Source organism: Takifugu rubripes, chromosome 16 (assembly GCF_901000725.2).
Source record: "Takifugu rubripes chromosome 16, fTakRub1.2, whole genome shotgun sequence".
NCBI classification, from domain to species: Eukaryota; Metazoa; Chordata; class Actinopteri; order Tetraodontiformes; family Tetraodontidae; genus Takifugu; species Takifugu rubripes.
Window position 1 is genome coordinate 12,075,847 of NC_042300.1, and position 11,413 is coordinate 12,087,259.

The following is an 11,413-nucleotide window of genomic DNA, read 5'->3' on the forward strand; positions in this document are numbered from 1 at the left end:
TAAAATCCTGCCGGCTCTCTTTTCAGCTGCCAAAAATCAAACACTGCCGACTCAAATCAGGAGTGAAAAAGACAGGAGGGGATTTGCTGTAACGATAGTTGTAATTATGGTGAGCTGAGTGCACAGAATGTGCTGCTTGCTGCGGCTTTTCTGCATCCTCATTTTGTGGGAGAGGATTTACCACGTGAAGAACAATTTCCAGGCCTTTGTCGGCAAAACTAACACAATACGGCGCAAACAAGGAGTGAAGCAATGGCAGCAGAGGCAACATTACAGTCCAGATTTTGTTGTTCTTTACATGTGACACACTCCAGAACCAGGCCGGACACGTGATGAGCTTTAATTTCTCCTTTTATTAAAACAACAAACAGACCATAAAGCCATTTGTTGTTGAATATTGTAAATTATGGCTAATTTTTGACTGTACCACCGACGAGCACACAAACGCGCCGTCCCCCAGATGACTTGCACGTCCAAATCTATTAGAGCCTCGCACCGCAGCTCAATCATCAACAGGCCATTTGTTTCAAATGTCAGCATGTTCTTCTATTTTCTGTCAACCCTCTCTCTGTTTGTGCAGCGTGAAGGTGAATAAGGAAAGCTGTGTTCTGGCGGCCTGAACGTCAACAAACCGGCCGATTCGAGAAAAACATCAGCTCGAAGGAGGCAAGACAAACAAACATGTCAGGGCTAAAGAGGCGCGGCGGCGGCGGCGTGCAAGGAAGGCCCGGAGATACATAAACATGCATCCTGTAGTGGATCCGAAACAATTCTCCCTCGACCCTGGTCACATGACTGCGTGCTTCATGGTCGGCACAAACCCCCGGAGCCCGAAAAACCTGCTGCGATCAGTCCATCGATAAAAACCGGCTGGAAGCCTGAACCTCCGAAAGCGATGCGTGGCCCTCTTGAGGCACGCACGGCGATATGTCGCAGGTTTGCGTTAACTACCGGACGCTGTTATGTCAAATGCGAAGAGCCACAAGCGAGCGAGTAAACAAGCTCCACGGCCGCGTGTGAAGGCAGATTTGGCCACAGAAACATATCTGCTAAGATTTCCAGAGATAAAGATGTTTGCTTCGGGCACAGGAGTGAGCTCTCTGGGAGGGGTAGCTAGCTCCTGTACGATGCAAGTAAACATCCCCTTTTCCTAGAAGGTCTAGAACAAGCTCCAGTAACAGTATGTACACATCCCTTCCTTCCAAATGTGCTCCATTTAGCTTCCGTACAATCAAATACTCCACCCACCCCACCAAAACTCCTTTGCAATCAGACCCCAACCTCAGCAGCACCTTCCTCTAACCCACACACACACACACACACACACCATTCTGGCTGCACAACAGATTCTAGAGGTGTGTCCCTTCTCAGCCAATCGCAGCCCTCCCCAGCCTCGCAGCTGGGCCAATGGCCAATCAGCCGCCTCTGCTTCTGTTAACGGCGGTTGTTGTTTTGCAACACTAATTTCCCCCCCCCGTCTCTCGTTCTGTCGCGGTGATGGATGGAAGGAACAAGAAGCAGGTCCGGCCAGGCATCAATGAGCTTTGTGCGCCCAAAACATTTAGGTGGAGGGTTAATTTGGACACACACACACACACAGACACACACACAGACACACACACACACAGACACACACACACACACACACACACACACACACACACACACAGACACACACACGCACAGACACACGCACAGACACACACACACACACACACACACAGGAACGTTCACATGCTGTTTATCTCTATCTGTGCCGCTCCCTCACTCTCCCTCCCTATGAGACACACAGACCACACTTTGTTTCCTGCGCATAAACATCGTTCGCCTCCCTCCCCCCACACACAGTTCAGCCCACAGTTTCTGGATATAACTGGTCAGACAGTGCGAAGAACTCTCAAAAGGAAGCAGTGCAAAAGGGGCACCTGCCAAACCAGCCGACAAACGGCGATTATTTCACGTCAGCACGAATGTGCAGCGATTAACAGCAGTAGAAAGGCAGATTAGGGTTTTTTAGCCTGCAGGCCTAAAGTTCCAATAATCTGCAGGAGAACATTCGCGGGCTTGTTTTCTTCACTCTCCCCTTTCTCTCATCATTTATGCAAGAGGAGCTCAGGGTCCAGTATAATCAGTGTTGTTTTTGGAACAACATGGCACCAATCTCCACAACCTCTTTGGGGATTTTCCACATGGACAGACGTCTCCACCCGCCTAATTTCGGAGCCATCCAGACACTTGTGGTATTTCACAGAAGACCCCTGGTTCAACAACACCCAGAGAGCTTTTGACTGCCCCTGCCCGCTGACCCACATGTCCATATGAGGGACGGGCCAGCAGACGGCAGCCACGCAGAAACAAGCGTAAATCACATTAGGCGTAACATAATCAGAGGGAATTTCATTCTGGCTCATTTTTTTGCTGGAACGCTGGGTTTTTTTCTTTTTTGCGGCCTGTTATTTAGCTGATTATGACCAAAGAAACAAGTCAACACAGAGAAGAGTTTCCTGTTGCTGTTGTCCAACAGGTTATGGGTGCTCTGCTCCAGCATCAGACCCTTATGACGACCACCGCAGCTGCTTGTAATTTGAATCTGCTCTCTGGCTGGGGCACGGTCATGGTAAATGCCTTACATAATGATTTATCTGACATTCCAGTCCGCTCTGGGTCCTGTAAAAATGAGTGTCGATGGTCTCCGCCTTCCACGCCGACACGGAGTGACCATAGAGGAGTTAATGGAGCCTTGATGCTCCCCTGAGTGGGCGCCGTTGAGTGGAGCCGCTGTCTGGTGGAGCTGGCGAGGGCCGTCTGGAAGCATCCGTTCAAGAGCCGGCAGAATCATTCTCTCCGTGAGATCAGGTTTGGACGCTTGAGACGGGTGATATCAGAGGAACTTTAACAGATTCGCCAGGATGCTCTTTCAACTCTAAAAAAAAAAAAAAAAAAACAGGCAGGGAACAAAAACAAAAAGAGCTGAGTGTGTGACCTAAGGCTACAGTCTGTGCTGGACCGTCGCCAAGCTTTACACGCCTGGAGGGCCTCTGAGTGTTTACTATAGCGCGGTCGGAAATGTACAGAAAGACACGCCAGGTGTGGCAACCTGCCAGCGCAACTATTGAGCCACTAAAGAGAGACGTTGTTTTTGTGGCCCGACTCCTCATCGATCTCAGCGGCCTCGAGGCTCCTGTTGCGCTGGAGTTCTGTCAGGCCTCTGCTGCTCCACTGCTCCACGAAAACTATTTGAAAGGGAAAAAAAAGGAGCCCAGAATTCCCCCACAACAGCCTTGTTTTTCCATCAGGGCTCAGGCGTATCATTTCTGCGTATTCTTTGCCCTGCATACTTTTGTCTCTCCCTCATCCACCCAGATCGTTGCGATCGACTTTCCTTCCAGCAATCATTCATCGTCGACCGCATTCATCAAAGATTAAATTGTTTCCAAACACTTGTGCGCGTTCAGATCTCCGTCGAATATGACCTTTGGCCTCCAGAGATTAGGCCCGGTGCTTTCAACCAGGAGCTGGTTTTTATCTTTTAATCACTTTTAGTGGGGACCGCGGTACAATCTCCTAAAGCCTGATTGTTTAAAGGCTTTGTGTTCTGCTTGATGCATTATTTTATGTCCAGGAAGTATGAGAGAATGTCCAAAATACCCGACTTTTGCCTCCCGTCGGTTGTATCAAGTACGAGCATTTACCGCGCAGGTCGGGGGGGGCACAACTACAGCATAACCCCGGTGTGCCGAGCAGTGGATGACAACACGTAAAAGGAGTGCGACTGTACACTCACAACGCACCTTTGGGTGTCAAACAAGGCGCAACGCCAGTAACGGCTGGTTGGGTAAATAAGGGAACAGTGAAAGGCGATCCGTCATGAACGCTGCGTCCGCAACTTTAACCTGTGACTTGCAGGAAAAAAACAAGATAAGATGTTTAACTGTTAAGTTGGGCCAAAAGCAGGTAAACACACTGTTCTCTAGCTCCTCAGCACGACAGCAACCAGACACCATGCGTGGACGAATGCACAAATAACAACAGGTTGCATCACAACACGTCAGCACCGCCCTGTCAGTTTGGACCCAACTAAAAATAGACCCTAACACCCCCCCCCCCCAACACACTTTGTCCTGCCTATATTTGTCTACATGTGTCTGTATGTGTATTTGCATCAGCTTAAGCAAAAAAAAAATAATTAAAAAAAAAAGGAGGATGAGCGAAGCGGCTACAGTATGTGTCAATTTCACTCGCTACAGCCGCTCACATGCCGCAGTCTAAAAGGAGCCTCACGTGTCAGAGAGGAAATGCTGATGTTCCCCTTTTTTTTTTTGTTCAACAGTTCAACAGTTTTAAAGTTCGTGACTGAATAAAGAACGGAAACTTCAGCGGGCGGTTGCTGTTTACGGCCCTAGCGCTCGGGCACTTGGGCTGCATGTTCTGACAGTGGTGGAGGAAAGACAGTTAGCCTACATTATGTTGTCATTCATCACACACAGCAGATTTCTTGAACACACACACACACACACACACACACAGCAGATTATTATCTGCCAGCTTCTTTAACGACATTTAATGTGAGTAGTAAACATTTGCTTTACTGGCTTGTTTTTCTGGAGTCAGATGATTCCTGCACGAGCTCAGCCGGTTCAATAGGCACCGTGACTTTTTTGCACTTTAACAGGCCTGTTATACAACGATGAGAAGGCAAGTTGGTGGACAGGCACAGCAGACAACCTCCCTACAGCTGACAGCAGCGACTCTCATCCTCTTGTTTAAATTAGCAACATTTAGCTTAAAAGGCAACCTCAACGTAAATAAAAAACAGTGTGGATTTGACAAGAAGGTGTATACGATGGAGTATGTTTTCCTGGACCAAAACAGACACTTTCTCTAAACACACACACACACACGCACACACACACACACACACACTCAGGAGCTGAGGGTCAGAGGTGAAGGACTGTGGGAACGAGGAGGTCTCGTCCTTTGAAAGCGGTCCGTGTCCTGACAAACTGACCAGTAACATAAACAGGCGCGCATACATCAGCCTGGGACAATACCGCTGAGATGAGAGCACAATACCCTCGGCAGCTCCGCACTGGGCCCAAAAACAATGCGACACATGCTGAAATAACAGCGCGGCCGGGCCAAAGCCGACACGCTGGGAGAAGCTGGTGGAAAAACCAGCCGGTTGGGAGCACAAACCATGATTGATTGGGTGCTGACGGAGCTAAGTTCACGTCTCGGAATGTGGGGTCTTTTAGTCCCGAAGAATCAGGGACACTCACAGCTGTTGAGACCACAGATATTAAGCATGCAGGTACACAAATTTAAAGAAAGCACCTATATGAGCATGCTTTCATGATTCTAATTAGTGTCAGGCGGACCGTGTGCTTTTAACTCTTGATAAATTAGAAATAGGGGATATTGGGACGACTTTGTAAGCAGCTTCTACTGAACAATGGCATCTGTTTACAGGGACTAGCACTGAGCTGTATTTTATTAGTGACATGATCCATCCTGATCCGAGGAAGAACAAACGTCCATGATATTCTGCTGTTGATCCTTTGTGGTTGTGCGCCCTAATGGGGGCTACCCTCAGACCTTAGTCTGGAGTGCAACCTGGACTATTCCTGATCCGTGACCTGATCCACCTGATGCTTCCATATTCAGAGCGCTCATGCTCACTGCTAAAGACATGTAAACACATACACAGACCAACACATAAATACACAGAAAAAGACTCTTGCTCTCTCTCAAACACACACACGCACACACAAACACACACACACACACACACATTGAACGCCCAGTGACCTGGACAAAGGGGGAAAATAAAACCACTGAAACCACTGCAAGCAGTTGGGCCCATCGCATGGAAAATTCCCATCAAGCGTTTTGAGCGGAAACAGGCTGGTGCAGAGCGCCCCCGTGTGTTCAAGCATGAGGACGACAGCTGTCTCGACCCCAGCTATAAAACCAACCAAGCAGACCAAAGAAGTGTTGGAGGATGAAAGGCGCACATTGAGTTTCTGCAAACAACAGATTCAGCAGAGGAGAGGCGTCATCAACACTCAACCGTCAGAAAAGGAGGGTTCAACACTACCCTGTGGGAGATGGGAGATGGGGGGGGGCGCTAAAAATAGAAGCTGAAGGAGCAGCCAAAGACTGGGCTTTATGAATAATTTCTTAAATCTGATTCCATATGCAGGATATAAATATCACATTACGGCAACGGCGGCTTACCCGCGGGCGACATATAGACGTTTGCATTTTTCACACGCGTGAACATCAGAGAATTTGCTATTTCCCCCCCCCCCCCCGTTCCAGCACTTCATCCCCCACTTCTACTGCAGCAGTCTCGGGGTGTGTGGGTGAGCCAGGCCGCGTCCTGCACGTGTGCTCAACCAGAAGGGAGATATGTAGGTTACAGGAAATACGGCCAAATTATGAGTGCACGAGGAAACCTGTCATCTGTCCGGGACTTTATTCTGATTAAGAGCGATATAAAAGCATGTTGACTTTGGATGTGGACCAAATTATTTGGGGGTTAATCCAGATGGGGCTCAGACTCACACACTCGGGGTGCTAGTAGTTTTCCACTGACGGCTGCTGGATGGACGCCGATCTAATGGTTCTAATCGCTTTTTTCCACATTTTCATCTCTCCTGTGTGTAAATGATGAAGTCAGTCACCCTTGGCTGCATTTGCACCATGTTTTCTAACATTCTCAGTCTACCCCCCCCCCCCCCCCCCCCCCCCCCCCCCCCCCCACACACACACACACACACACGATCCTCCCCCGTGTCCTTCTGTTCAATGCTAGAACGCCATAGCCAGAAATAATTGTGGAACGGGACAGCAAAGATGTCAACCAACCACCACTGCTCCTCATGCCACTGGTGCCATGGTGACCGCTTGGGCTCTGCAAAAAGCCTGCGCCCAGTGTTGGCCCATCTACCCCCCCACCCCCCCCCCAGACAAAGCAGCTTTCTTATGTTTAGCTGAACAACCATCACAGTGAAGAGTGAGGAACAGTTTTAGGGTCTCCTCAAAGCTCCCACAATGGTGAAAACGCAGAAAATAGTGATTTCTAAATCTTTTATTCAGGCTTAAAATGGGATTGATGGTGACCTAGTTGCACACTTCCAAATGCTGCCCCCCCCCCCAGTCTTCACCAGTCTGCACCCAGCAGCATGAAAGGTGGGGGAACGTCTGAATGCGTGTTGTGGGATCAACCTAAAAATCAGTTACACAAATGTTGTGTTTCCCTGTGGAGCTAGAACAGGACAGACGTGCAGGCGGACGGCTGCATGTGTGCTCAACTCCACATTTATATAAGAAAATCAAACGGCTTCGGCTGCATCTGTGATATTTATATGACCCACAATCACCACAAACATGCGTTTATTTTTCGATGATGGGGCCCCCGAAAGGCTGGACAAGGTAACTGCGACATAAAGCTGAGTGGCACAGTCTCACCCCGACTCCCACCAGCCCCGTCCCATCACTGTCCCCAGCTGGCTAACAGCTGTAAACCCACAGCTTTATTCCTCTACCACTTCCACCATGGCCATGGACGGCTGTACTGTTACTGTGCCAAAGGTCACCCGCTTGCCTGCTGCGGCGGGAACATGGTGACCAAAGAGAGACGGCGCTGATCCAGTCTGCCTTTTCATACACTCCCAAAAAACACCACTGTCTATGAATTTCGGCTGCTATTTACTCCCATACGGACAATAAATAAAAAAAGTTCAGCAGGGGGAAAAAACCCACGTTATCAAGGCCCAGAGAGAGCCAGTGATAGCGTCCAGTGTTATAACTGTCAACTACCACGTAAACCTGCCTGGGGGAGTTTTTGACCCTTGCACATGCACCTATGAAAACCCTTATGCAACCCAAGCCTATTGAAGCCCGACCCCTGCCTGTCCCATAGAACCACATTTCTGACCACAACCCTGCGACATCTGACCCCAGGACCCAACAGACCCGTGGCGAGAAAGTGCTGCAGACGCTGGAGCCGAAGGGTTATTTCTGGCACTCAGCTCGCATATTTACAAGGTGCCGTTTAAGAAAGGCTAGGAGAGATTGTCCCATAATAATGTACGGCCTAGTTAGACAACGCCGTTTGGCTTTAAAGACCATAAGCTGCTGCGAGACACCAGGAATTAATGTACCAGACACAAATTGTGACAAAATCTAAAACTGCGTCTTTAAATGCCAGGTTGGGACTGTGAAACTCCAGACATGAGGGCATTACAACAGTATTTAGGCCTTCATCATCAGAGCGGGGGGGGGGGTTGTCACGAGGAACGGACTGTCTGTGGTTTCAAAGATTTTGTCTTAAATCGGCAGATCAGTGAGAATTAGAGGTCTGTCTGAGCCACAAACCTCTCCGCCTCTGCCCCCCCCTTTATCCCTGACAGTGTTAGAAAGGTGTGTGTGTGTGTGTGTGTTGTGTCAGTAGTCTTTAACCGTGGGACCAGGATGACATGAGCCGCTACACTGGGCTCATAAATGCGCCCTTTGGCGAGCTCATACAGATGCAGCTTAGCATAATTCAAAAATACCAGACGGCGTGCACTGTGGCGCACAGCTAAATCCACAAAGCAGCTTTCTCCCTCTCTCATGTCCTTCTACCAGATAACTTCATCTCCCCAAAACACATCCGGCAACAGGAATGAATGAGTCCATCTCCTCTGGGGGGCATCAATAGGTAGGAGCATTAGCTCTACTTATTCTACAACCTAGTAACCGGAAAGGCACCTAACATCACGATGTGATATTTTCTGATAGCATTTTACTGAACATAAGTTATTCAATACCAGAAAATACGGTATGTTGTTGAGCTTCTTTGCGTCCCGGATGCTAGTTTTTGCAGCAATGAAGGGCTACTTGTCTCCACCTCAACCACAATGTTTTCAATGCTTATGAGGAGGTGAGGAGAGGAGCAGATGGCTGCAGAACAATACCAGAAGTATTAGTGTTTGAACACAGCCCGGTAGAGCTTAACACACACGGAATAACAAGCCAGCGGCTCCATCATTGACCATGTGACTCTCCTACCTGGGCTGCTCGCAGAAGCTGACCGCTTAGAGCCCGGACATCTTCGAAAGGACACCGTTTAGAGAGCATGAGGAGATGAGCCAGGATTGCATTCAGGTCGCTGTTGGGGGGGCTTCCGACGGCAGAGGGTGAGAAGGCTCCCGGTGGCATCGGCTTGATGGCCTCTATTTTCTTCATGACCACCTGCTGTATGTTCTCCATGGTTTCAATTCTAGAGGTGGCGTCTCGGCTGGACAGTCCGTCCCATCTCCCCACGGACTCTTGCTCCTGCACTTCCATATTTTGGCGTAGGACGAACACTTCAGCTGTCTTACTGCAGGCTACATAATGAAATGATAAGTGGAATGGATGATTGTCACGCTACCATGAAAATAATGCTTGAAAGCTTTTATAACTCATTCTGGAGGCATGAAAATAACCTTACCATCATCACTTTTAACCCAAAAGATCAGCAGGTGAGTTTACCGAGGACCTTGCATCAGTGAAAGAGTTTGGGTTGTATTTTAAAAAAAAATAAAATAAGTAAACCAGTAACGTGCTTATCTGGTAAATCTGACTGATCCGTGAGATAAGATAAGGATCCTTTTATTGTCACGGAGGAAAGCTAAAACTGCCAGTCACAAATACCTTCAGGATTACTTCCAAATATACATGTCAAATATTAACCGGTAATCATCGGGTTCTGACAAGAATATGTTTTAAATCTTTTCAGGATCTTTGTCCCACTAATAAATATTCAACTCAACTGACAATAATGGGGTCTCGATTGTTCACAAATGAATCGGGATACAAGCAAGAATGCATTGCAAATAGTTTTCTTTTCCTCCTAACATGTCATACTTTAGCCATTATTTTATTTTTAAAAACAACAGCTATAGCTTAAAATATATGAATACGCAATTGGCCAGTTGGTGGATCCATTCAATCTCCCCCTGTCGTCCTTTCGTGTCAGAGCCTTCAAGCAGCTAGTTAACAAAGACCCCAGAGAAGGAGGGGAGAACCGTGGCGAAAACAACAACCCCACAACCGAACCTTTAACTGCGGACCCAAAACAGAAAGTGTCATTCTAAAATACTCACTTTATGAACATTCTTTGGCGCGGGACTCGTGCAGGAGCGACTCCTTCTCACACCACTGGCGAGTTGTCCCGGGGTAGAAATGGTAGGAGGTTACCAGGCGAGGGTAAACGTTGATTGACAGGGCCAAATGTCCAATGGGAAGGCGGGGTGTCACCGCGTGGACCGATTGGTTGCCAAGCTCGTGAGGGGGTGGATTTATGGGAATTAAAGTCTTTTCCATCGGTCGTTGCATTGTACAGTAACAGTAAAGGACTGCATTTCCCATCATTCATCTCGTTGGCTGTAGCCCCGCCCCCACAGCTTGTTTATCAGAAAGAAGAGAAGAGAAAAATGAGGATTTCTAACCCCCTTTATTTCCGTTAGATGTCTTATATGACATCTAGTTCATGTTTACAGAAGAGGTACAAGTCTATATGAAAACAGTATGAACACATGAATTTAAGAATTATCTAAGGAAGTTCGTTTTTTTTTTTTTTATGTAAATTATGGGCAAAATATGTAATTTTTTGTCCAGAAGGCAACATGAGCTCTATGAGCCCCACTAAACACACAAATGAGCGTTAGAGGAGTTATTTTACACTGCACACATCTGTCACTGCAGACGCGTTGCCTTTTGCTGCAGCAAGGTATTTACATAGTGTTGTACAAATGTTTACATTGAGTGATTGACCAGTTAAAGGCACTTTGCTGGAATTCTATCCAAAATTGTGCATTAAGAAACAGAGTTCCTCTTATTTTGCTTGCAAAAGGCAACGTGAGTCACCCCAACTTCCTATTTTGCTGAGCGAAGGGTTTATTTTCCAGGTGAAAACCAGTGTTCAGTAAGAAAGCAGTGGTCTCGGGGCCTCGTTTATGGGCTATTTTATATAATGTGTAATATTTGAAAAACATAATCTAACGCTCTTAGGCTTGATTGTATTATGTCTATCAGTCGAGGCGGTATCCAAACAGCAGAAACAATGTAAAATATTTTAAATCTCATCAAAAACAAATGCTGGTAAAGTGTAGAATTACTCAGCGAGTGCGCTTGCGGAACCTCTGTGACAAGAGCTCCAAAGAGGAGGGAAATTTAAAAAGTCCAGCGCTGCAGATCGACTCAGGCTGGTGGATCGCTGTCACATCGGCCGGGCCCGGCGCTTCCTGATGACGTCACATAAATAATACCGGACGAGGCTGATGTGGAGTTCCAAAGTTACATTTATTTTTAACGTAACATAGAATATCAGTAGTATGTCTGTTGTATGGATGTGTAGATAGGATCTGGTTTGTGAATGGAT

General features: G+C 47.6%; 1 protein-coding gene across 1 annotated transcript in view; it reads right to left on the reverse strand.

Moving 5' to 3' along the window:
• sesn1 (sestrin 1) overlaps nucleotides 1–10,241 on the reverse strand; it is a 29,096-nt gene extending 18,855 nt beyond the window's left edge. Inside the window, exons 1-2 of the mRNA XM_029849348.1 lie at nucleotides 10,137–10,241; nucleotides 9,058–9,377 (exon numbers count right to left, since the gene is read on the reverse strand). Coding sequence (XP_029705208.1) covers nucleotides 9,058–9,336 — 279 coding nt within the window. The 5' untranslated portion in view covers nucleotides 9,337–9,377; nucleotides 10,137–10,241. The remainder of the gene's footprint in view (nucleotides 1–9,057; nucleotides 9,378–10,136) is intronic.
• Nucleotides 10,242–11,413: the final 1,172 nt, after the last annotated feature.